Source organism: Lactuca saligna, chromosome 1, assembly GCF_052625555.1.
Source record: "Lactuca saligna cultivar CGN05327 chromosome 1, ASM5262555v1, whole genome shotgun sequence".
Taxonomy (NCBI): domain Eukaryota; kingdom Viridiplantae; phylum Streptophyta; class Magnoliopsida; order Asterales; family Asteraceae; genus Lactuca; species Lactuca saligna.
This window is the reverse complement of record NC_136417.1, coordinates 45,448,962-45,476,452: the sequence shown is the minus strand read 5'-3', so window position 1 is coordinate 45,476,452 and position 27,491 is coordinate 45,448,962. Positions and strand designations below refer to the sequence as shown.

General features: G+C 35.0%; 2 protein-coding genes across 2 annotated transcripts; one reads left to right on the top strand and one right to left on the bottom strand.

Annotated features, from left to right (window-relative positions):
• Positions 1-3,376: 3,376 nt before the first annotated feature.
• On the top strand, positions 3,377-8,327 carry LOC144997763 (uncharacterized). Its single transcript, XM_078957635.1, has 18 exons — positions 3,377-3,895; positions 4,060-4,129; positions 4,203-4,694; positions 4,828-5,010; positions 5,102-5,215; positions 5,305-5,363; positions 5,511-5,577; positions 5,699-5,750; positions 5,853-5,945; positions 6,041-6,124; positions 6,220-6,626; positions 6,701-6,762; positions 6,836-6,905; positions 7,317-7,397; positions 7,492-7,593; positions 7,730-7,854; positions 7,944-8,025; positions 8,125-8,327. Exons 1-18 carry the CDS (start codon positions 3,849-3,851, stop codon positions 8,215-8,217), a joined length of 2,283 nt encoding a protein of 760 aa, XP_078813761.1. The 5' UTR covers positions 3,377-3,848; the 3' UTR covers positions 8,218-8,327.
• An 8,097-nt stretch (positions 8,328-16,424) lies between these two features.
• Positions 16,425-20,318, bottom strand: LOC145005682 (G-type lectin S-receptor-like serine/threonine-protein kinase At4g27290). Its single transcript, XM_078964801.1, has 7 exons — positions 18,995-20,318; positions 18,337-18,477; positions 18,078-18,235; positions 17,792-18,002; positions 17,468-17,702; positions 17,221-17,371; positions 16,425-17,110 (listed from the first exon to the last, which is right to left on the bottom strand). The coding sequence occupies exons 1-7, from the start codon at positions 20,316-20,318 to the stop codon at positions 16,793-16,795; spliced, it is 2,538 nt and encodes an 845-aa protein (XP_078820927.1). The 3' UTR covers positions 16,425-16,792.
• Positions 20,319-27,491: the final 7,173 nt, after the last annotated feature.

Here is a 27,491-nt window from a genome sequence, read left to right as displayed (position 1 = left end):
TACAACTTTCGTTTAGACTCCGTAGGCTAATTTTTACTTTATTTTTTATTATTTATTTTTAGTAGGCCGGGACAGGAAAACTCCGTTATAAAATCATAACTTCTTCATCCGACGTCCGTTTTCGCCTATCTTTTTATCGTTTTACTACAATTAATGAGATCTTCAATTCTCATTTAGATTGTTTCGGCTAAAAACCGCTCGGTCTCAAATCGAGCATTCGGGCTGCATACTGTTAAGTCGAAACTTCGAAAAATCATAACTTCCTCATACGAAGTCAGATTTGGGCGTTCTTTTTATGCACGCTCATGGTTTGACGTACTCTACGACTTTCATTTAGATTGCTAAGGCTAAATATCGCTCTAACATAAATTCACTTTTTACGTCGCGCTGTGTCGTGCCGGTTCTGTCGCGAAACTTCGACAGGTCATAACTTCCTCGTTATAACTCGGATTTCGACATTCTTTATATCTTCGGAAACCTTGTTTCAACTACTACAACATTATCTAAAGATATCAAGTTTATTTTACACTTAAATTTTGACGCTTATTTTTATTCTTAATTAGTCAAACCACATAATTAAACCACATAATTAAGCAATTAAGCACAAAACACATAATACTCAAATAATACAATCTTATTATTTCAAAACGGGTTACAAAGGTTAACCTAGACCATTACATTGATAAAAATGGCAAGCCCGGAAACACAGGCGTTACAATAAGACCCTCCGGTTACACAATATTACCACTCAGGTAAGTATAGTGAGAAAACTCACCTCGTAAGTAAAACAAGTATGTCTCGTACACGAACCACCAGTCTAGCTTCCGCCTAACATGTATCGTAATTAACTCTAATAATAAACGACCCCCAAAGATGTTAGGCTAAACCCTCTACTAACTCTTAGAAGGATAAAAGACCGTTTTACATCTCCATGGCCTCAAAAGTCCACAGTTTGACCAAATCCGAAAAGTCAACAAAAGTCAACATCAAGCGCGTACGCTGGGCGTACAACCCTTTACCTTGGGCGTACTACTTTGCGATGCATGCATCAGGAAACTTCGTCGCTACGGTGAGCGTATATGGGAGTACGCCCAATGTACGCCCCAGACTTGCTTATCCCATTCTCTTGGTATTAACCCGTTAAGACCATAACTATAATCTCAGATCTGGACTCACTAAAGCCTAATACTCCATAAAGTTTGTGACTTTAAGCCTTTGCATGGCTGAGCAAGTCTAGAACTCATAAACTCCCACTCTTTACTCACAAAAGTTCTCATACATTATGCATGGGAAGATCTTAATGTCCAAGGTTCCATTTTAATGAGTTTACTCCACTAGAGACACTTAAAGAGACATGTATTAGGCTGTGGAGTTCAACAAACTCATAATGCTTCAAGCTTTGGGACATAAACCCTAAAATGAACCATAAGATGCACAAATCAAAACAATGAGAAAGCTTTGAGCTTGATACCTTCAAATGATACACCAACCACACGAAAACTCAGATCCAAAGCTTGGACTCCAACTCTATTCTCTTCAAAGCTCCTTCTTCACACAAAGAATCTTACAAGAACACTCAAAAGCTTAAAATGGCCACTTAATCTAAGAGAACGAAAATTAGGGTTTTGAGGGGAGTTGATGACTGGAAATGGTGGCCAGAAATGAGGCCACCATGTTCCTTAAATAGGGACACACCCCATATTTAGGGTTTTCACTCTGAGCCTAGTACGCCCAGCATACCCTCTGGTACGTCCAGCCTACTAGGTGGCTTCCGCGTCCAAAACACGCACATGAGTACGCTGAGCATACACATGCGTATGCCCCGCATACTCAGCTACCACCTTTCTCAAATAAAGGACTAAACTTGCCAAAACTTCAAACTATCATAACTTCTTCATTATAAGTCAGTTTCCAACGAACCTTATATCCACCGAAAGGTGGCGAGAAGCCCTACGCTTCGTTATAAGTTAGATTCCTCATGCCCGGGTTGCAGCCCACAAACCCTAAATCATACACTATCCGAAACAGGATGTTACAAATATACTTAACTAGCCTAGTCATAACACGTTATGTGCATTTTCACCAATAACTATTGCCTTAAACCTTTATTTTGCATATATTTTGATATTTTATTGATAACCTTTTTGAACACATTTAAATCCAAAGAGCTAGTCGAAGAGCTTTGTTTTTTAACGTTTGTAGGTGTTACCTTTATTATGATATACAAATTAATAAACTAGGTTTGGATATGGCATTGTGGGGGATCATACCGTAGATTGATGTTTTTATTGCATCATTCTGACAAGCCATCTTTGAAATTACTTTAATTTTTTCAATGTTAAATATCCCCAAATAATATTTTAAAGGCTCTCGATGAGGAGGTATATTAAAATCATAAACAAGAAGAAGCACATTTCAATAATGATAATCCTTATATGTAGCAACATCACCATCAACATATGTAGCAACGTTGTCATCACCGAAATACTTATAATTCTCCAAAGAAACCTATTGAATAAGTTTATTGGTTTCTACTGAACCCTCTTCCACTAGATCAATTTCTACACATAATAGATTTTGCTTGATTGTTGCTTTCCACACTTAATTGATTTCTACCGGATGTGATAGATTTTTATCAGACCCTCTTCCACTACATTGGTTTCTACCGGACCTCTTCCACTATATCAGTTTCCACCAACTAATGGAATCACTTTAGTAAATGTACATATATGGGCAAGACTTGTGGATGCATTTGAGTGTCCTTACTAGGAGGAAGGCTATGTGTATGTAAGGTTGGTCCAATGACCCACCTATTTTTTTTAGTTTATATAACATTACTATAGGAAAATTTTGGTGAACCACCTTAAAAATAATTTAGGACCTATCTTACCCATAAAATCCTTAAGTTTGTATAGAAAATTTTCTATAGAAAGGAGCCATATAGTTTTCTGTTTTAGACTCGTCATTGGTCATTACACACAAAGTTTATCGAGGTAAGAGTCTCACAGAAGTTTTTTACATCCTCTAAAGTCTAACTCATTACTCATACATCTAGTCAGCTATAATAGCAAAAATAAAATAAAATATTTCTTTTATAGTTTTTTTTTTTTTTTTTTTGTAATAACTTCATTATTTGATATTGAATAAATTCAAATGAAACCGCTGGATCAATCGAAATTGCCGGAAATGGCGCTATATTTCTTCCAGGATATCGAGACCTAACGGTAATTTTACAAGCACATACATGATGCATATACGTATCGTTATATCTATACATACAACACTGCATGCATAGATATATGTGTTCTTTAATTACACGCGTACTCAATTCCGTTATTTTTAGTTAAATTATTTTTGAGCTATCGTTTTAGATAAAATTAACGTCAGAAATTTCAGGAAGGTCGTTTCAGACATTCGCAATCAAGGTGAAGAAGGGGATCGATCACATTTCAATCGAGAATTAGGGCTGTTTGTTCTACGAGTTTTCGGAATTGGGTTCATTAGTTCGATTATGTTGGGGTTTTTCCACTTTTTGACGCTAAAAGAAGTCGGTATTCGATCTCAGCTTTTATGCGCATTCAGATTTGATGGCATTATACGGGTTAATCTCTGTTTCTCCGTAGGGTTTGAGTTATTTGATTCGGATTAGTTTGACGATTTAGTGGGAAATATTATATTATATGATGATTATGCTCTGGATTTCGTGTATTTGGCACCAACAAATAGTGTAGAGTGGGAATCCTAGATCTTAGTTTTCACTTCAGATTTTAGAATAACATCAACTTCGCATTCATGGTTTGAAGCAAAAGCAACGATATGGGAAGTAGAATTGGTAACGTTTATGAAGTATGTTGTTATCCTTGCTGAGTAAGAGAACATTAAATGCAGATTCCAGGTATGATTTCGGTTATCTTCTTCGTTTTCTTCCAGCTTATGTCTTTTTGCAGCATAAAAGATATACTACCTGAGAAATTACTCGCTCCTTTTTCATGCACTTGTAATTATGCTAAGTTATCTAACAATTCATGAATTAATTGGTGATTGAAATTGAACCCACAGGGATGCATATGGATTTACTGTGAGACCTCAGTACCTTGACACATTCAAAGAGTTTGATAGTATCTATAAGGTAATATGTGAATGTTTCAGAATTCTGAATTAGGTAAAAAATATGCATCAATTATGTTCCATTCATACTGCAGAAGGAGGAAGAAGAAAGGTCAACAAAATGGAGGTCCTTTCTCGAGCAGCAAGAAGAGCTTGTTCGATTGAACTCGAGCATCAAAAAACCTGATGATGCTGAGGTTACAGAAGAGAACACCAATCATGTCTTGGAATCAACTCAAAAAGAGGGAGATGTTTTAAGTGACAAGAAGCCAACAGAAGATAATAGTAATAATAATACTAACAACAATCAAACAGAAAATGTTCCTGAAAAAGTTGTCTCAGAGGCAGCAAAACCAGCAAAGAAGCATGCCTTGCAAAACTGGACAGATGTCAGAACATCTCTCAACACCATGGAAGATATGATGTGTCATCGTGTCAACAATCCTCAAAAACATGTTCAAGAGGAGGGAGTGGGACCCTCCACAGAGGAGTTAACAACAGATGATGAAAAACCAAATCCTGTATTTCCATGGAAAGAACTTGAGTCACTTGTTCGTGGTGGTGTGCCTAGAGAGCTTAGAGGAGAGGTGCCTTTTTCTTCTTCTTCTTCATCATCATCATCTTCTTCTTCTTCTTCTTCATCATCTTCTTCTGCTTCTCAATATTATTATACTTTTTAAGCATTAAAAAAGATTATTAGTTATATAATTGTTACTACAGGTATGGCAAGCTTTTGTTGGTGTGAAAGCACGTAGGGTGGAGAGATACTACCAGAATTTGTTGGAGGTAGGAGATGCTGGAAACAAACAATTGCATGATCAGATCAAATCAAATCCAAAAAGATTAGGGGAAAAAGGAGAAAAGGCAGCTGTGCCTGAAAAATGTAAAAAACAAATTGAAAAGGTTATTAATTGGTGTTGATTCCCCCTTTTATTTACCTTAACTTCTTCAAATTTTCTTGTGGACTAATAGTGTATTCTTTTGAACAAGGCAGGATTTACCAAGAACATTTCCAGGTCATCCTGCATTAAATGAAGAGGGTAGGGACTCCTTGAGACGCTTACTTTTAGCATATGCTCGCCATAACCCTGATGTTGGGTATTGCCAGGTGTCACTTTGTTTACATTTTCACAAATTCATTCAATGTTTTGTTTCTTTTCTTTATATTGACATATATAAATAAACCTGTGTGTGTAGGCAATGAATTTTTTTGCTGCAATGTTACTACTAATGATGCCTGAAGAAAATGCCTTTTGGTATGTATTCGTTTTTGTTATCCTTCTTTCATTATCACTCTTTACACAACTAAGATAAGATACTGTAACTTTTTCACCAAAATTACCTTTTTGATAAACCCATTGACATATTACTTGATTACTTAAAACTACAATGAATCTTTTCAGGACTTTGGTTGGCATGATTGATGATTACTTTGATGGATACTTCACCACAGACATGATCGAATCCCAGGTATGTCTTTCAATTATCCCTACATTTCATATAAAACAATACTTTTTTAATAACAGGTGAAATTGGTTATTATCTTTATGTTATATGTTTACTTTCTGAATTCAAGACTCTTGTTATTCAGGTGGATCAACTTGTTTTTGAAGATTTAATGCGTGAACGATATCCTAAACTAGGTTTCTCCATTGACACCACTTATAACAGAATTCATTTTACCTTTTTATTTATAAGTTATAACTTACAACATCCCCATGATTAATTTTCTTCTTTTTCTACAGTTAATCATTTTAACATGTTGGGAGTTGAAATGGGTTGGATTTGTGGACCATGGTTTCTTTCCATCTTTGTAAACATGATCCCATGGGAAAGTGGTAACCCCTTATTATATATCTTTCTTTACACATAACACTCCACAAACAAAAAAATTATCTTTCAACAATAAACATCACTTTTCTTTTACCTTCAGTTCTTCGTGTTTGGGATGTAATTTTATTCGAAGGAAATCGCGCAATGTTACTACGAACTGCATTGGCTTTAATGGAGCTATATGGTAATCCCAAACTCATTCCCATTTTAATAATTATAATTATTATTATGTATCATTCCTATGTGGCTAATAAGTAACAATAAGTTTTTTACAAACAGGTCCTGATTTATGTACAACAAGAGATGCAGGAGATGCAATCACTTCAATGCAATCACTTGTCAGTTCAACATTCGATAGCAGCAATCTTGTTGTGACTGCTTGCATAAGTTTCTCATATGTAACAGAAGATACATTACAACAACTTAGAGAGAAACACAGACCTGATGTGATTGCAGCAGTTGAAGAAAGAAAAAGAGGAGATGCTATAAGGAAAGATCCAAAAGGACTTGCTACTAAATTATACAGTTTCAAACATGAACCTAAGCCACTTGTACGACAACCTAGTATGAAACAAGGATTAACAAATGACAACACAAATTTGAACACTGCTCCTAAACCTGATGACTCTCTTAATATTGCTGCCATGACTACAGAAGTTGACTCTCTTCCTGATTTTCAAGATCAGGTAATTCAATTAATCATAGGAAATATATAGATTATAGCACTTGTATCTATTCAATAGTTTATATGTATGTATAGGTTGTATGGTTGAAGGCTCAGTTGTGTTCAATGCTGGATGACAAGAGATCCGCTACAATAAGGTTTATTTTTTTTTAGATTTTAAGAAATGTTTTGGCATAAATTCTGTTGTTAAATTTGTTTATGGTTTTTTAGAGCTGAGGAGTTGGAGATAGCACTCATGGAGATGGCTAAAGAAGATAATAGGCGTGAACTGACAGCAAAGGTATATATTCATTCAGGGAAATTACAGAATTGCCATTGTATTTTGGGCAATTTTTATGGTTTAACCATAACCGTTTATACGTTATTGTTTCCCAATTAAACCATAAACGTTTCAGACATGTTTCCAAGTTAACCATTTTGACTTGTATATAATGGTTAATTTGGAAAATTACTGATATAAAGAAATATGCCAAATTAGTGGTGAATTTGGCAAAAATTCTCATTTTGTTGCTTGATAAAAATTTATATACACCAGAAGCTATGTATATGCTTTTGGAAATGTTATATTGGTATGTATGCCTTAGTAAACATGACTTTCTACCAACTTTATTGATTAAATAAAAAGGACTCCCTTATGTTATATGTGGCAACACATAATGGAAAAAATGATTATTAATATAATAAATTACAGATTGAGCATATGGAACGAGAGGTTAATGAGTTGCACCAACTTCTTGCTGATAAGAAAGAACAGGAGAAAAAAATGCTTGAGGTTTAAATAAATGTTTTAATATTTAATTGTTGTGATTTATTGTTCATATTGATACAGATCGATCTAAAACTTTAAAATGTATTAATTAATTTAGGTTTTAATGCGAGTTGAGCAAGAACAAAAGGTGGCAGAAGATGCTCGTAAATCTGCAGAGCAAGATGCAGCTGCTCAGAGATATTTAGTGAATGTACTTGAGGTAAACTACTCTACTCTTTATAAACAAATATTAATTTACTCTTCTAGAACAAAGGAAATCAAATGAATGAAAACTAAATAATTTTTTTTTTTTTTTTTTTTTTTTTTATTTTTTTTTAAATATATGTTATATGCAGAGGAAGTATGAAGAAGCTGTGTATACTCTTGCTCAAATGGAAAAGAGAGTTGTAATGGCGGAATCTACTTTAGAGGCAACAATGCAATACAATTCTGGTCAAGTCAAAGCAGTACAACCAACAGGGTAAGGCTACTTATCTTATTGCTATTATTACAATTACTATTATTAATAATATTACTATATGTTAAAATATATATTTTTAATATATATAGGTTAATTCGTCCGGAATCTAACACAGCTGGAAGAAGGCCGGGGATACTTTCATTTGGACTTGGTTGGCGTGACAGGAACAAGGTAGGTAGTATTCTTGATGGGATCCATTTTGTTGATTTTTTCTATTAAGTCTTTTTTTTTCTATATTAATTTAAAAAGAAACGTGAATAAATGTGGCAGACAAAAACTACGGGTGAAAGTAAAAGCAGCAATGAGGTGTCAGATGCAAAAGCTGCATCTGAAACCAATGGTTACCAAGAACCAGAAAAATAGAAAGAAATCATTGAGATGGGATTTCTCAAATTGCGTAAAATACATAAATGTCCTTCCTCTCCTTGTCATAAAAAAATTCTTACCTTGTATCAAATGCAACCTAGCTTATTTCACACTTGAATTTTGATTTTGTTTTAGATTAGTTATTAAAGTATTTCAATTTATTATCTAAATGACATTGTTTGTTTATTCAAAGTAAAATAAGAAGGAATTACACCGAGAACAAGGTTTTTTTTTAATTGTTAAATTTAGAATTACTGTTGGTTTATATCAATAAGTTAAACTTGGTGATTTTGTATTATTGTGTATCTAGAATAGAATGCAAGGGTAGAATATATATTACATAATATTACACATTACTACCATCAAATATTATTATTGTCTAGTTTAATATTCTCCTGCAAGCTAAGGCAGGGAAGCGACCTTTAGCTTGTTTCTTAAGTCTAAAAATCTTTGAGAGGATAAAGGCTTTGTGAACACATTTACAATCTGATCGTCTGTAGAGATAAACTCTATCGATAAACTTCATTGAGCCACCTTTTCACGAACAAAGTGAAAATCTACTTCAGCATGCTTTGTTCTGGCATGAAACACCGGATTTGATGAGAGATATGTCGCTCCTAGATTGTCACACCATAGTGTCGGGACTTTCTTCATTGGTACTCGAAGTTCATGTAACAGAGTTGGTAACCATGTGAGTTTAGCAACAATATCTGCCAATGCTTTGTATTTAAATTCCGTTGAAGACCGAGATACACTCTTTTGTTTTCGTGCCGACCAAGAAATAAGATTAGATCCGATGTATATAGCATACCCCCATATGGATCGACGGTCATCAGGGCAATAAGCCCAATCAACATTGGAAAATGCGCTAAGATTGGTAAACACTGAGTCACTGTAAGCATAAAGAGAAGTCTCAGAGTTGTGATGGATTAGAAGACCATAGAAAGAAGTACCCTTGAGATAACGCACGATTCTCTTGACAATAGACCAATGATTAACTGTTGGTGAATGCCTAAATTGACATACTTTGTTCACAACGTAGGCAATGTCAAATCGAGATGGAGTAACATACTGAAGAGCGCCTACAATCTGTCTATATTGAACCTGAACCAGATCTTTGAGGGGAGGACTGTCACCGAGAGCAAGGTTGGCATCGGTTGCTATAGGAGTAGGCATAGGATTTGCGTTGTAAAGGTGTGCACGCTCAAGTAACTCCATAATGTATTTTTGTCGTGACAACACAATATCCTTGTCTCATGGAATAATCTCGATTCCCAGAAAATAAGACAATCTGCCCATATCATGAATAGCAAACGAATAACCAAGACTGTGAACAACTTGAGTAATAGCCTCCGGGTTATTTCTTGTCAAAATAATGTTATCCACATAGACAAGCATATAAAGAAGAGTGTCGTTTTAGTATAGATAAAGAGTGATGGGTCGGTTTTGAAGCCAAGAAAATCAAGGCGTTGTAAAACCATAGACAGTCGTTGAAACCACACCATTGGTGCTTGTTTTAAACCATAAAGAGACTTGTGCAGAAGACACACATGATCCGGTTTCTTGGGGTCAACAAACCCTTGTGGTTGTTGTAAGTAGACAGTCTCCTTTAAATCACCATGGAGAAAAGCATTTTGAACATTAAGTTGCCGCAGAGACCAATTTTGTGCAACTGCTAAGGAAACAACAAGACGAATGGTCGTAGACTTTACAACTGGACTAAATGTTTCATGATAATCAAACTCAGGTTGTTGTCGAAAACCCTTTAACACCAAACGAGCTTTGTAGCGTGTGACAGACCCTGTTTGATCACGTTTAACCTTGTAAACCCACTTACAATCAACCACATTAGTATCAGGAACACGTGGAACTAAAGACCATATGTTATTCCGTAAGAGTGCAGAGTACTCATCAACCATGGCTTGACACCATTGAGGATGTTGTTAGCAATAGTAAATGATGTTGGTTCATTTTCAGAGGTGGAAGGCTGAGTATGAAAGGAAGAGGCGTATTTGGTATTAGGTTTAGGGTTTTGTTTGATATGGGAAGGACATGTACGAGTTGTGGTAATGAAGGTCGTTGTGGAGTTGGGTTGGTTGTTTGTGGGTGTTTTTACGATGTCGGGGAGGTCGGAAGGTGGTGAGGATTCGGTTGATGGTTGAGGAATAGCGGAAGAAGGAGGTGGTTCTGTTTGAGTGTAACAGTCAAAGGCAGAAGTTACGACATGGTCTTGTGATCGCTGAACATAGGTATGTGGTAGGAACAAAGATAGAGAAAGTGTGATTAGGTTGGTGGAAACAACAATGGAAGGATGTTCAAGGTTAGGACTAAGAGGAAGTGGAGTGGGATATGATGAATAATATGGTTCTGTGTGAAAAGAGAAGTATCTGGAGAAATGGCAGTTTTAGTAAATGGAAATGAATGTTCGTTGAAGCATACATGACAAACGATGCATAGTTGTTCGGTTTGTAGGTCATAACACTGATAACCATGATGGGAGGTGCTATAACCAAGAAACACACATGATGTAGAGCGAAAGTCCATCTTGTGTTTGTTGTATGGACATAAATAGCCATAACATTGGCACCTAAATACATGCATAAATGTGTAGTCAGGAGGATGATGAAACACAAGCTCAAAGGGTGAGGTATTTGAGTTTGTACGAGAAGGCATTCGATTAATGAGATAGGTGGCAATATCGAAAACAAAGTGCCAAAACGTTGGTGGAACATTGGATTTGGCAAGTAAGGTAAGGCCGGTTTCAATGACATTACGATGAAGACATTCGTCAAGGTCATTTTATTCACTTGTATGTGGGCAAGAAAAGTGATGGATAATGCCGATGGTGGAAAAGATGGAGGAATGGTTATGAAATTCATCCCCCCCGGCCAACATTCTGTTTGAACTGATTTGAGCTTGGTGTTAAATTGGCATTCAACAGTGAGAAGAAATTGCTTAAATGTATCAAATACATCATATTTGCGTTTGAGTAGAAAGATCCACATGAATTTGGTAAAGTGATCAACGCACAATAAACAATACCGATGACCATCAACAGAGGTAACTAGGGTGGGGCCCCATACATCACAAAACACAAGATCTAAAATACAAGTACTTTTAACATTGGAATGAGATAAGTGAAGTTTTTAAGATTTTCCAATAAGACAAGAATCACACAAAATACTAGAACAACTGTTTGTCAAAGGTCAACTATACTTAGAACACATAGATTTCAAAATTGTGGATGAGGGTGACCCAAGAGATGATGCCAAATAGTTGGGGAAGCACGAATCGCAGAAAAAGACACTTTATGTTGAATGCTAGGAAAATTGAATGAGTAGATACCTCCATTATTTGGACCCGTGTGGAGGATTTTGTGGGTAGACGTGTCCTTCACAGTAAATAAAGTAGAGTGAAATTCAAAATAAACATTATTGTCAAAACAAAATTGCTGAATTGAAAGAAGGTTTTGAGTTATAATAGGAACATGAAGAGTTTTTTTGACGTCAAACGTTTTATTGGGTGAGGAAAAACGAGAAGAACCAACATGCAATATGGGTAAACCCTTACCATTACCAACATGAAAATTATCCTCACCATAGTAGGTTTCAGAGTGGTCAAGGTTGGAGAAATTGGAGGCGACATGGTGACCGGATCATGTATCCCGAAGCCAAATATTTGAAGCTTGTGAATGATAATCATCATAGTTGGTAGGGATGAGCAGAGGCGGGTACCCGCCTCATTTGGCGAGAACCAGAACTGGAACCGGCGGTTCCTAGAAAGTTAGAACCGGAACCGGAACCGCTCTAAGCGGTTCTTAAATTTCTGGAACCAGTCCCGGAACCAGTGGTTTCGGTTCCGGGAAATGGGTGACCCGGTTAAATCAACTTTGTTAACTTTTGTCGATAAAACTGCAACTTAGTTCGATCCAAATCAAATCAATTCAGACCAAAGAGGGACAAAATCAGACCAATATATTCTAAACTGGTCTAAGTAACACACATATTTATATGAAACACTAAACCGGTTTCGGTGGGTATCCAGCGGGTAGCGGTTCTGAAAAAATGAGAATTAGAATCGGAACCACTTAAGGCGGTTCCATAACTTTAGGAAGCGGAACTGAAACAGCTTAGGCAGTTCCAGTTGCAGAACCGGCAGTTCCGAGGCGGTTCTGGTTCCAAAAGCGAGTACCCGGTTCCGATACTCATCCCTAATAGTTGACGGATGGTGGTTATCGAGATCGGAAAGTATTGGGATCTCGGTTTGGACATTGGGATGGTACATGACCTATACTACACCTGTTACACGTTCCATACAATATTTTGGTTAGATGCCCAACTAAACTGATTTCGGTTACCTTAATTCTGGTTGGTGTAGTTGCCACGTCCCATGTTTCCAGATCGGTTGTTTTGAGGGAGATCACAATTATTCTGTGATGGATTTGTGAAGTTTGATTGAGGTTGTTGTAAGCTGAAAGGGTGTAGTTGAAAGCCTAATTTGGCAGCAAGTTTTTGTATTGCTTGAACCGCATCTGGAGATGATTATGAAGAACATGTTGTGGTATTTGATTTTCGAATGGCAGTTGTGGTATTAAAGGCTTGTACATGAGAGACTTCAGTAGATGTTTTTGAAATCATGTAGTCATGATCTAATAATAAAGCATGAAGATCAAAAAAGGCAATAGGAGTTTGGCGAGCACGAATCGTAGACTTAAACCCATTTTATTCTTCACGGAGGCCAGATAGAAGAAGCATGACAACATCTTTTTCGTTTTTTTGGTTCGCCTATGTTTCTTAAGCCCTAGTAAGATAGGTAGAAGTGGATTCACCAGGTTTCATTTGGAGCTTTAATAACTGAGTTTTCAAGGTATATTCCCTTGATGACGTGTGTGAGGCATAGACACGTTCCAAGGCCAACCATAAGTCACGAGATGTGATTCCCTAGACATGTTGGAAGGCATTTTCAGAGATCGTGGATAAGAGTAACATTCTGATGTGAGCATCATTCTGTACCCAAATTGTGTACTCCGGTTTAGCTTGTGTTGTAGTGATCTGTTCTTTATCTTTGTCAAAAGAGGATGCAGCCAAAGAGATAGTAGGTGGACATGGAATCGTACCATTGATATAGTTGAACAAGTTGTTAATGATAAGGAAGGGTTAGAGCGTTGTTTTCCAGTACCCATAATTTGTGGAGGAGAGTTTGAATCCGAACTTGTGTGTGTTGTGGATTGTTTTCTCGACTTGGGTGAAAGCGACAAGAGTTGTCATCGTTTTGAAATCGATTAAGCAGATGGAAGAGGATTGGATGGCGACGACTAGGGTTAGGGTATACTAGCTCTGATACCAAGTTCAACTTGGTAATTTTGTATTATTGTGTATCTAGAATAGAATACAGGGGTAGAAAAGGTATTACATAATATTACACATTACTACCATTTAATATTAATATTGTCTAGTCTAATACTATACAACTTCAGCCGTCAGTTTTATGTCCCATACCAAGTTTTGCATGCACCTCAGATCCTACTATATAAGTATAACCACATGTACTACAAGTCTACAACAAATAAAAGCTCTCTAAACTTAATTTACATTCGGTTGCATCACTTAAATATTTAAACATTATATCTATCCATTTGTCTTGACTTGGGAGTTGGATTATTGTTATTACCGAATTATATTCCATAGCTAGATTTCGGTATTGCTTACTAGGCTTTCCAAGCCCAACGTATTATTTTTGTACTCGTAAATGAAAAGGAAGCATAGAGTTAGCATGTTGAATTATTTAAACTTGTATGGTTTATTTAAACTTTTGCGTAGATTTTGGATTGTAAATACCCTCTTAGTTGAATTATTAAAGCGTTAAATATACACATGTCGATATATACATTATATTAATTACAAAAAATATTTCGAAGTTCAAAATTTTGGACTCCATCGAAAAAACAACAATCTACAAAGATCATTTTTGTAGTTTTCTCTATATAGAATGAGGAGTAAATTGCAAATTTGGTCTCTATGGTTTGCAAAAAAAAAAAAAAAAAGGATTAAAATAATGTCAATTACTAAATATATAGAAGATGAACTCATAGATCCCTAATTGCCCCAACAACTATAGTTTAAGTCTATGAACTGTCCTAAATAACACCTAGTTCACTTAAACCATTGCTCTGATATCAATTGAGGACAACCCTCTTGTGGGCTCTTTTAAAATGAGTACAATTTTATTTTTAACAAAATCAAATATAAACCATAAAAGTTTACGAAGTCCAAACAATCAACTTAAAAGTTATAGTTGCGGAATATTCGGTCCCAAAAGTTTAACAAAACATAATTGTTTAAAAATGCGAGGACGTAACAACTGAATATCATGAAACATCGGTAAAGTATAATCATACAAGGCAAAGTCTTCTAAAATGTCCAAAAACATGTTTCTTTCTAACATCATGCAAACTAAGTCCATGTCACACTACAAGCGTAAGGCTTTGGAAAGTATCTTGACATTACCTGAGGTTGACTCTTTAAGGGCATTAGTTGAGCGCGACCAACCATTCCCACGATCAAACCCTCGAAAATATTTGAAAATACTTTCGTAATATAACACCATAGAGGTATACATAGAACTTAGAAATTCATCATAAATCACCTTTCGAAAGTAATGAAACATAACGTCTAGAAACACCATAATACGTGGTGACCATAACATTCCGTCGGTGATCCATCAAAATGGTCAAACCAGGTCATAGCTGATCAAACCCCATTCTGTCGTAAATCCATCAGAAATGGTGAAAGCTGGTCAATGATGCTCAAAGTTGGACAAACCCCAATGTATTGGTAATCCGTCAAAAATGGTAAAAGTTAGCCAAACCCCATTTTCTAAAAAACAAAATATTCCATCGGAAATCTGTTGTAAATGATTTCCCACAACCCTTTTTCTTATGGAAGTAATTTTGTCGGAAATCCTTTAGTAACGACTCGGATCACCGACAAAAATGGCCGTCTTTTTTTTTTAGTGCTTGAGGTTTCTCATTATATAAATATATGTCTTGATATTTTCGATAATTAATAAGGTCTAACGGGACAAACTTGCTCCTATATAAATATATGTCTTGTCTTGCCAGATTACTGTTAATGTCTTGATATTTTCTAGTAGCATATAAATATATGTCTTGATATTTTCTAGTAGCGTAAGACTTGATATTTTTGATAACTATATAAATATGTCTTGATATTTTCTAGTAGTGTAAGACTTGATATTTTCGATACTTAACGAGGTCTGATAGGACAACCTTGTTCCTATATAAATATATGTCTTGTCTTGCCGGATTGCTGTTAATCATCTCCCTATGCGGGTCATCAATGAGGCATTGGTCTTCACTTGTCTCGTTGCCCTATCATGTGACAACACAATTGAAATAGGGGATCCCTTATCCACACTCCATGTCATATTGCCATCTCGCTTTAGGCTAAGGCGTAATATTCAGAATCCTTCGTATATGGACATCCCTTCTCTTAAACGGTTCAGATGCAGGAGTTCAAGATGTATGGATGTAGTGGTGCTCAACACTTTTGGGGCTATATGAAGCTATTGTAATGTTGTTTTCAAGGAGAAAAAGTCGCCAAACAATACTTTGTTTGAAAAAATTGTGATTCTATTATTTACTTGGATTTCAGATAGATCTAAAAAGTATAGTTGTGACCGGCAAGTTTGATGCCTTATCCCAATTGGCTTAATTCTCTCTAATGTAATCCTTTTTAGCTTGCCATTGGCTAGTCCCATCTAAAACAATCTTATGTTTTATAACAATTAATGATGATGTTACAATGCAATTGAATGGAGAAAAATACGATCAATGGCTATCGTTAATGGTGTAAATATTGACATAATTAATATTGTATAAGCCTTATTTTGGTTTATAAAACCCGTAAGCACCCAAATGCGACACTAAGGCATTGATGAAAGCAATATGGATATGAGGCTAGCTCGGCATACAGAAGTCCTGATGATGAAGTTGCAAATCTCAAACATGAGTTCTCCTCTAAACCATGCAATTGGATCACAAATGTAGCTACATGTAATTGATGTTCGTTCCAGATTTGAAATCGCACAATTACACTTGTTAAATAGTAGATGGAAACTTAAAGATATTTCCTTCATATTGCTAATAACATAAAATCAATGAAGAATCACATTAACAGCCTAATGATAGGAAAAGCCTTGTGCAACAACAAGGTGCAATGAAAGGGGAACTATTACCTATTTTCAAAATCTCTTGTTCAGTCCTTAGCTGAGAAAGGAGATATGCGCTAATGTAACAAAGCTGATTTTTTCAGATTACTTTCAATAACATGCACAAACTGAAAAGCTGTCAACATTTGTATACATGATAAACAACAAGTGAAGATGATCGATATCTGCATTCCATTCCAGTTTTTTAAACTCAGGAATGCATATATCGATCGCTGTATGCATGCTTTTATAGATCTGCAAAGTATCTACTCTCTACATATATGTATCCATGTATCCCACTCATCTAAAAGGATATACATACATTTTGTTCTTCAGAACTCAACTATCTTCCACTTATAGTTGTCATCGTTACCTCATTTACACTTTCAAGATTTCTTTCTGCAGTTGTAGAAAACCCTAATCCCATCATAGACCTTCCTGCAAAAAAACCAGGTTCATCTGGTTGGCGCACATTAATACAATGTTCACCTTGTAGTATGTTGACCACTTCAGACATTGTAAGCCGATCTTCAGGCTGTTTTTGGACACACAACAAACCAATATGTATACACTTTACAATCTCATCCTCCTGAATGATTGAGTCACCTAATACAGGTTCCATCAGTTCTGAGGACCTTCCTTCAGTCCACAACTTCCATGCCTGCAACACACACACACACACACATATATTAATCTTGTATAATTTCTACTAATCAGAATGCAAAACTATATAGCTACACAGCATGATGAATCATAGATTTCATTTCTTACATGACCTAACAGGTTCAAGTTATGGTCAGGATGCTGAAATCCCCAATTCTTTTTCCCACTTATTATCTCCAAAGCCAAAACACCAAAGCTGTAAACATCAGACTTGGTAGAAAAATGGCCATTCATTATGTATTCTGGAGACATATAACCACTGCATGTGTGCACATAAGAAAGCAAATAGTTTATATCCAATACACATGAAGTTGTGTTTTTTTTATCTAGAAATCTGTTGCACATATATACTTACTGTGTTCCAATTACTCGGTTTGTCGTTTCCCCTTTCTCACTTGCAAGAATTCTTGCCAATCCAAAGTCAGAAATCTTGGGGTTCATTTCACTATCAAGAAGAATATTACTTGCTTTTAGATCACGGTGAATTACTCTTAGCCTAGAATCATCATGGAGATATAAAAGTCCTTTTGCTACTCCCTTGATAATCTTGAAACGATTGTCCCACATCAGGAGTCTTTTCTTGAATTGATCTACACATTTCCAAGCATAAATTATAACAAAACTAAAAGAGTACGTACGTATATACGATAAAACATGAAATTCTATGATATTAATTTACCAAAAATGATATGATCTAAGCTGTGGTTTGACAGGTATTCATATACTAGTATTCTTTCATTTCCTTCAATGCAATATCCCAAGAGCTTCACAAGATTCCGATGTTGGAGCTTTGCTATTAAAGTAACTTCATTCTTGAATTCCCGAATTCCTTGCCAAGAACTCTCGGCTAGTCTCTTCACAGCTACTTTTTCTCCTCTTGGTAATTCACCCTGAAAATAAATCATTTGATTTGATCATATCTATATATTTTTTCAGGAAATATGGCTTTCATCAAAGAAATTTACCTTATAGACCCTACCAAAACCTCCTGAGCCAATCTCATTAGAGGTACAAAAGTTATTAGTTGCAGTGGCAATTTCATCCAATTCAAAGACACGACAATCTGAATCTTCCTCTTGAGATCCTCCAAATTCTGTCAATGGACTTTGTTCCTGTTCCAATGCTGAATATAGTGTGGCAAATTTAGAGAATACAAAAGTTATGGCAAAAAAGCTGCAGGCATATATATACACGATATGTGAAAGATAAAAAGGGCATTACTACCTCTTGTCTTTGACCTTTTTAGCATAGTAAAATATCGAGCTATGATAATAAGTAGAAGTGCACAAGTAATAATTGTTGACACGAGAACAATAGAGGCAACCCATATTACTTTCTTCCTCTTCGTCTTGTGGATGATGGAATCTGAGTATGAAAAGATTTCAAAGAAAATCCAACAAGTAGATTATAGATTATGATCAGATCAAAACAGTGTAGTAAATTAATGTCATTAAAACACAAATTTTGTTTTACATTTTGAGGTCTAAAAAGGTAATGAACTGAAGAAGATCATGTAGTTCTACTGCACATTGTGTTTACCATTATGATGAGTTCAAGAATGATGAGGATTATGCAAAACTGAAAGGACAAGAAGGAATGAATAAAAATATGAGATCTAATGCTTTATATATGACCTTACAAATAGTCTTAATGAAACTTAAATAACCGAAAATATTCTTAATAGACAACTAACTTAACTTGAGAGCCAAGCAAATAACTCCATAATGAAACAGCACTTCAAAAACAGTTCAAGCAAGAAAAAAAAGTTTCAGAGTATTTTCAATAGTCTAAACCTTATAGGGATCCTCAAGAGTTAAAGTAACTATAATTACATAAATAAAAGGAAACGAAAATCAAAACAAATTAGTTAACAGATGGATACCTAGCTCGATGTGTGACATGCGTATGTAAATATCATTTCCACCTCCATGAACTGTTCGCAGATCAATAAGATCATTAAGCCAAACCACACAAATAATACTCCCATTTCCATACATGTTCAAGCTAGTGTATCCCATACAACTGCATTCCTTTGCACACTTATTTTCACATTCATTGATGCTTAAAGCACCCCAAACAGATGAATTATCAGGCAGCTTCATTTGTTCATACTTCAGAAACCCATCTCCTGCAGTGCAATTCAGATCATTTTTTCTCTTGCATCCACTTGAGCACTCAAATCCACACCAATCCACTGACGAAATTGCCATGAATCCTTCTTCCAAGCATCTACAACTTGGATCATCACTATAACATATACCATAAGGTCCACATGATCCAATTCGATCACAGTTATCTTTATTTAGAGTCAGAATTGTTATCCAACCTTCGTTTTTACTCTTCCACCACAAGAACTGCAGACTCCCTAGTGGACTTAACACCAACCTCAATAAGATCGATTGGTTTAATGCCTCGAATTTCAAAGAAACTTGGTCGTCATCAAACCTCAATGTGGGTGACAAAATTGGATTATCCATTAACGAGTTCATACCACTGAACTTTTGGCCATCCCATGGACCCCATCTTGAGAGTCGAACGCCATTCTCTTTCGTGAGCACCAATTGGGGAGCTTGAACAGATCTGTCGAACCCAAACTTAAAATCGCCATCAGATGGATCGTCTTTCTTTCTCCATGAAGTGATTGCGCGATATCGAAGCCTAGATCCATAATCCAGACTGAGCTCCATTCCTGGTAATAATGTATCACTTGGATGATTAAAGCTTTCCCAGATGTATCCACCGCATGATAGATTAATATCACAATCTCTAACCACAAGATTTCCAGATTGCAGAAGCTGCAAAACTGGTTTTCGACCCACAGATGGAGAGTAATTCTTGGGAGGGCTCCTCCAGATGACTCGCTTACTACCATCTTGAATAACAAAAACCCCATAATCGTCTAGCATCAAATGTACACCTGAAGATGTTCTTCGAATTGGCCTTTTCCGATTGGCTACCCAAACAACAGTAGTCGGTGCTATGTTTTTGTACCAAATTCCCAAGAATTTTACATCTTTGCATGGATTTGAAGGGCAGAAAAAACCTAATTCAAATCGCTGATCTGGAGAAACTAAGGTTTCTCCATCATAGAGTTGTTGATTTGTAGCGAGGCTCTCGATGGTTTTTGAACTGGAAATACCGGTGATCGGAGAAGCGTTTGATGTGTATAAGTAGAGGGTTGTGAATACCCAAAAACAAGCAGACATTTTTGCGCTTTCTTTTTTTATTCTTAATGGAATAAAGAATCGAAGAAGATTTTCTGATATGATGTTGACCTCTTTGAATTGTTTACCCTAAACTACAGACTGTAGTCCTCATTTGTCAATGCCAGACGCGCTTTTTTGGTGTGAAAATCACGAATAAAAGAATTGCACGAGTGGGCTGAGTTTGTGTTGATACTGTAAGCCACGTTCAAAGGGTTGACGTTTTTCAAAATAAAAAAAAAAATCAAAAGTTAATTATTTTTAAACAGCGATAAAGACAACTCTGCAAAAAGCTACGTGCTTGGTCGATACCAAGACACACCTTTCTTCCTAGCTCTCTTTTTCCCAATTCCGTCTTTCTCTCCCTCATCGTCGCATGGGGGAGTTTTAAACCAATTTTACAATATGGGTCCCTGAAGTTTCGGATCTTTGCGAATCCTGCTCCAAACCCGATTTTTCTGAAATAGTTGGTACCTTAAGAGTAGGGATGCAAATGAGGGCGGATATTGGTGGAGATTGTGATCCCCGTCCCCGCCCTCTGATTACCACATCCATCCCCGCCTCCGCCCCGTTTAATCCCCGACGGAGTCGAGTAAAAAGATCCTTATTGGATTCGGGGAACCCGTAGGATACCTGTTTAGTAAATGAAATTCATTTTTATAAATATGAAATTCAAAAAACATAAACAATAATCACAATAAATAAAAAGTTCAATGATTCACATTTCATTCTTAAAGACAACAAAATACAAAAACTAAAATAAGAACTTCACTCTAATCACAAAAAAAGTTTTTGATATTAGGACCGGTCTAAACATATATAAGGCCCGGGGTAAAAAGAAAAAAGAAGGTTCTTTAAAGACAAATATAATAAAGATTCAAAAAAATATTAATTTCTCTTCAATATAGACGTGTTAAATTAGAAATAACAAACAAAATAAATTATTTACCTTTTGAATTAATTTGAGTTTCAACCAACTTTAAACCCTAAAAATGATTTAAGTAATAATTTTTTTACATATATAAACTACATAGCCCATAAATTTTGGACCCTTAGAGTCGTGGGCCATGGACGGTCGCCCACCGTCTGGACCGACCCTGTTGGGTATTCATCACCATCAGTGCCGGTCCAAGACAATTTGAGGCTCGGAGCAAAATAAAATTTGAGGCACTTCACTGCCGTACTTCGGAAATTTTTGTTAAATTTAAAAATTTAATACAATATTTTAAAATTGTCTTTGATCCCTTACAAACTTTGTTTTTATAGTTTTCGTTTTTATTAATATAATTTCTTAATTATTATTTACTCCTTCATACATAATTGTTTGGACAGAAACTTTATTTTTATAAATTGTAGTCCACTTTGCAAATGAGTTCTCCGTTGTATCGTGTGTTGTATTAAATACTAGTCGTATAAAAGATAAAGTTAATACGATAAAACAAAATAAAATAAAAAAATCTCGTAAAAATCACCTTATAGAAGAAAACATAAACCTAGCATAATCTAATTGATTAAATCAACCACGAGCAAAGGTTCACAAAAAAATAATGTTTTGTTATTGAATTAGAATTTAATCTCCTTTCGGAAGCTATCAACATGAACTAATAATATTCCCTTCATTATTTTTTATCTTTCCATTTGAATTTGTATAACATAATAGGAAATTTTGTTGTGGAAATGAAAGTTTTGAAAGGATATATTTGTAGAGTGCACTTTTGAGAAAAAAAAAAGAATATGTTTATATACAGAGAATTTCAACAATAACAATTTTTGATGTGGGTGATTTCTTCCCCAGTGGCTCCACGTTGTTTAGAGTGGCCTCAACATTTAGTAAAATATAAGAGCAGTGAGATTCGAACACGGATCAACAACCACAACCATTCCTACGCTTCAAAACAAATAAACTACAAGCACCTTTGGTTATATATTTTTGGGATGCGTATAGTATTTATCATTTTAAAACTATATATATAATATTAATCCTTATTTGGGACCCCGAGATTTGGCGAGGCTTGGGGCGGTCGCTCAGCTTGCCCACCTTCTAGGGCCGATCCTGATCACCATCAACCACAGATGCAACATTAGTTGTTCCGGTAGCTTCTGAACTTGGTTGCACAAGTTGTTGAATTTGATCGTGAGTCTCACTACAAGAGCACATCAAACAAAATGCATTAAATTAATACAGGTAACTAAGAAAACAAACAATGCATACCAGGTAACTAAGAAAACATATTAAGTTAATACTAGGTAACTAAGAAAAAAGACAATGCGTACCATGTAAATAAGAAAACATACGAAACTGATAATAATCAAGCAAAATAAAAAATAGAAAGCAATTGAGTAATTGTGTTGATTTTAAACAGAAAACAATTGTAAAAAAAAGATCAAACTAAAAAGAGAATGGATTTAAACAGTTAAAGAATGTAACTATAGAAACGTTAAAATATAGCACTAAGGATCAATTATTGCAATGAAATTCATATATGTTAAAACCAGGTAACTAAGAAAACAGAAAATGTACATAAGGTAACTAGGGATGTGTATGAGACTGTTTCGTTCAGTTATCGATCAAAATCGAGCTATAACCATTATGATTAGTTAATGTATTTTGGTAACCATTATGTATGGTTAATATTGGTTATGGTTAATGATTTTTGTTGGTTAACGGTTTTGGTTAATGGTTAATATTGGTTAACCATAATGTTCAAAATAATATAAATGACAAAAGTATAGTGGCATAAAAAATGAAAAGAAAATACAAAAGGTCCTCGGCACCAATGTTTGTAACCTAACTTATAGTAATATAATAAAATGTGTATCTTTGATACTCAAAGTGAAATAACACATAATCACATTCAAAATAAAAAAACATTTAATAAAAAGTATAGAACATTAAAAAATTGATATTAATAACTTCATATATTTTAACATTAAAATAAAGTCAAACATTGATGCACGTTCAATGCGATAAAATAAAAAACTATAAAATAAAATAACTAAACATTTATATTACATATCTCCCTATTCTAATAAAAGAATAACTTTAATCTCATATTGACAAGTATCATACAATTAGAACCCCTCATTAATGTTGTATATATCATTTATCATGCCACTTGTCAACCTATTAATTATTCATTTCAAATTTCAAATTTTAAATTTCCCACTCTAATTTTATTAAATTAATAATTGATTCTTCATTTTAAATTTCAAATTTTAGAATTTATCCTTTTAATTATATTAAATTAATAACATTAGATTAAAAAATAAAATAAAATTAATATAAATGATAAAATAATATAACTCCATGTATTTATTTAAATCAACGATTATAATTTTATATAACTAAAAAAGAATATCTTTTAATTAATAATTTATTTAAAATAATTGATTAATATTTTTGATTTTTTAATACGAAAATTTAATTAATTTTATAACCGTGGTTATCACGGGTTATAAACTAGTTATATAGATATAAAAAAAACAATCATTCATATACATTCAATGTGATTAAAGTCAAAAACAATAAATAAAAAAAGAAAAATTAAAAAACAAAAAATACATTCTTAATATATCACAAAGTGAAGAAGAACAAAAAACTTAACTTGCCTAGAAGTTTTAATTATCAATTATAAAAATCCTTCGAATAGAATTATAAAGTCAAAACAATCTTTGATTAGGATTAACGGTGTGAGAAGCCTTCGATTAGGATTATGAGTGTTGAGATTAAACTAATTGTGAATAATGTTTACAAACTATAAAATTAGCCGATTAAGAATTATAACATTAATCAATAATCTAACTCAATGCATGATTTGAAAATTGTGTGTGTCTGCATGATCTGCGTGATCATCCTTTGATGGTTTGATTACACTTTCGTCTCCTAATAAGTGAGGATAAATGAGTTATATTTTCAAATTTTAATGGGTCTTACATAAGTTTGACTATATTATTTTATATATAATCCATAATTTTTATGTATTAAAATATAAAGTTAACGGTTCGGTTAATAATGGTTCGATTAACCTATAAAACCATAACCGAATCGTTTGTTATCGGTTAACAAAAATTAGAAACCGAACCAATGGTTTTTAAAACGGTTCAGTTATTATGGTTCTGTAATATCGGTTAATTTGGTTATGGTTCGGTTTTTCGGTTATTATGCTCACCCCTAAAGGTAACTAAGAAATCGTATGAAACAATTATATATATATAGTAGCAAGGATAAATAGCAACCGAAAATTCCAATTTTTTTTCACACATGAAATTTATATCAGTAAGGATAACCTACAAACATGAAATTTATATCCCCAACATAACCTGCTTCAAATATCCCTTATATAAAACTTCAAATACTCTCTTTTGGAAGGATGTTTAGGCATTGTTCTTATTTTATAAAACAAGCCAATAACTCTGGTGCAGTAAACCACAACAATGCATCGATTTTTCAAAACACAAGTAAATGAAATGGGTTATTGGAACGATTATAGAAAAAAAGATTTTTTGAATACGATTATTGCAGAAAATGATTACAAAAAGTGATTGTTGCAGAAAACGATTATAGAAATCGATTGTTGCAAAAAAAAAAAAAAAAAAAAAAAAAAAAAAAAAAGACTACAGAAAACATATTAAAAGAAATTTAATTTATAAATAAAACGAGTTCAATATGAAAAAGAAACCGATTGATCGATTGGAGAGTAATCATTAATGGTATTGGCCAATATTGTTGTAACATCCAGTTTGCATGTAATATTCTTTTCATAAGTTAATCATTTAATATTTTGGAGTTTTTTATAGCTAGGACGTGACATCGGGGGGTCCACGACATGGCATTGGCTGAGAAGAATGCATTTTTGGTGCAATGCCACGACGTGACGGTATGTTTGCCACTACGTGGCAACTATTTTGGGCCAAAACCCTAATTTCGGGACTGGTTCCCTCTTTAAGGGCACTAACTCTTAGGGTTGCCTTATTTGACAGCCTCCACCCCATGAGATCTTATCTCATCCAACCCTAGCCTCCATTGTTGAAGATCTTGAGCTTTTGTTGGTGTTTTTTGTGTTTTGAAGGAAAAGGAAGCACACTTGGTGGACATATCTAGCTTGCAAACCTCATGATCATATTCTATTTTATATTATGGACTCTTGGAAGTATTCAAGATCCAAGCTTTATTGTTCTATGTCTCTAGATCTAGGTTTTTGTCCCATTTTCTTCAAAAACAAGCATGTTGGAATGGTGGGATTCAATAAAGCTAGCAACTTTATGGATCATTGTAACACCCGTTGCTAGGTATTTTCTTTTCCAGTCCCTTATATTTTTAAGAGATTGCAGAAGAGGTCCTTACGTTGGGCGTACAAAATCATACACCGGGCGTAAGTCAACACATTATGGCAGGTCAACATTTGAGTATGCCGACCGTACATGTGTGCACTTAGGGCGTACTCGTGCATTCTCCAAACCCTAATATTATGGGTTGTGACTCCTATTTAAACATCATAATCCCTCTTGGACCTTCTTATGACCAACATACATATCCTCCAAACACTAAAATCTACCCCTAGCTTTTGTGAGTGAGATTTGAAGCTTGAGAGTAATTCTCGAGTGTTCTTGATAGAGAAAGAAGATCATTCAAAATGTGGTGGTGCATCCTAGCTTCTAGATCCAGAATCTTCATCTCCGTGTCCACTTTTTTGAGGTATAAAGTTCAAACCTTGGAGCTTATTTTGATAGATCTTGTTTGGTCTTGGATTTGAGTTCATTTTGTCACAAAATATGGATCTTCATGAGTATGGAATTGTAACATCCATAAAAATCATGCCAAATTTAAACTTTTTAAAGCATTTAGAAATCCTTCAATTATTACAATTTTTTTTTCAAAATGGTTCTACATTAGAGTATCCTAAAAACAAAGTCAGAAAATGTGAGGAGCTGTACAATCACGCCTTTACCTTCCCGCGATCATCCGAGGTACCTGAAACCAAAACCAAAACTGTAAGCCCGAAGCTTAGTGAGTTCCCCCAAAATACACATACACATAACAATATACATATAATCACAAACTCATTACTATGGGTCCAATCAACCATCGGGTTGGAATACCCCAGGCCTTCAACCATCAGGTAGGAATGCCAACATACTATGAGTCCAATACTCCTCGAGATGGAATACCCCAGGACCACAACCATCAGATTGGAATGCCTACATACTACAAGTACAATCATCATCGAGATGGAATACTCACGGCCCAGAACCATCGGGTTAGAATGCCCAGGTGTATTGGCTTTCGCACAAAGCAAATAAGCCTCAACCACCAATCAAACATGTGAACATATAACATATAATCACATAACAGTCTATAGAGAGACAAACCGATCTAACGGATCATAACAACATAATAACATCCTATCTACCAGGATACCGATCTAACATATCATAACAGCATAATACCATCCTATCTACCAGGATACTGATTTAACAGATCATACTGGCATAACATATCAGGATAACAATCTAAAAAGGGTCGGCCTTGGTGCCTTCGACCCTTGAGTATAGTGAGGAAAGCTCACCTCACAAATGTCAAACTGAAGTGATAAGCTCAAACTCTCGAATCACAGCCACAGACTCCGCCACCTATATTTGCTATAAGACTACTTCCATAAATTTCCAATTTACAAAAATACCCCCTAGGGAATCAAACTGGTCAATCCTTGGTTAAATTCAATGTCAACGATCAAGGTCAACAGTCCATGTTGACCCAACTCGTCGAGTGCAACTCACTGACTTGTCGAGTCCTTCCATAAATGGAGAAGTCGTGAAACCCCTAGTTACTAGTCAAGTTTCCAGAGAACTCGTCGAGTCCATGCGTGTTCTCAAGTCGAGAAAACCCTAACTGACTCGTCGATTCGTCTTTCTGACTCGCCGAGTTCATGCAGAACCGTCAAAGGCTAATCTTCATCAGACTCTTTGAGTTGGCCATGCAACTCGTCGAGTCCCTTCATTCCTTTCTCCATTTAGATGTTTATAAGCCACCCCAAAGCTCCATATTGTAGATATAAGTTCCTAAGGCATATTTCCTACGTAAAGTTGCAAACTTTACGTACATGCAAGGTGCTAAGGGCCAAAATCAAGCTAATGAGAGGTTCAAGGCGAGGAAAAGGTATTATCTCGCTAAAGGTT

Coding starts and splice junctions, on each gene's coding strand:
- LOC145005682 (XM_078964801.1), bottom strand. CDS start 20,318: ATGTCTGCTTGTTTTTGGGTATTCACAACCCTCTACTTATACACATCA. Junction 18,478..18,994: donor CATGTCACACATCGAGCTAG/GTATCCATCTGT, acceptor TTTCATACTCAG/ATTCCATCATCCACAAGACG. Junction 17,703..17,791: donor CTTAGATCATATCATTTTTG/GTAAATTAATAT, acceptor GGAAATGTGTAG/ATCAATTCAAGAAAAGACTC.
- LOC144997763 (XM_078957635.1), top strand. CDS start 3,849: ATGTTGTTATCCTTGCTGAGTAAGAGAACATTAAATGCAGATTCCAG. Junction 3,896..4,059: donor ACATTAAATGCAGATTCCAG/GTATGATTTCGG, acceptor TTGAACCCACAG/GGATGCATATGGATTTACTG. Junction 5,011..5,101: donor GTAAAAAACAAATTGAAAAG/GTTATTAATTGG, acceptor TGAACAAGGCAG/GATTTACCAAGAACATTTCC.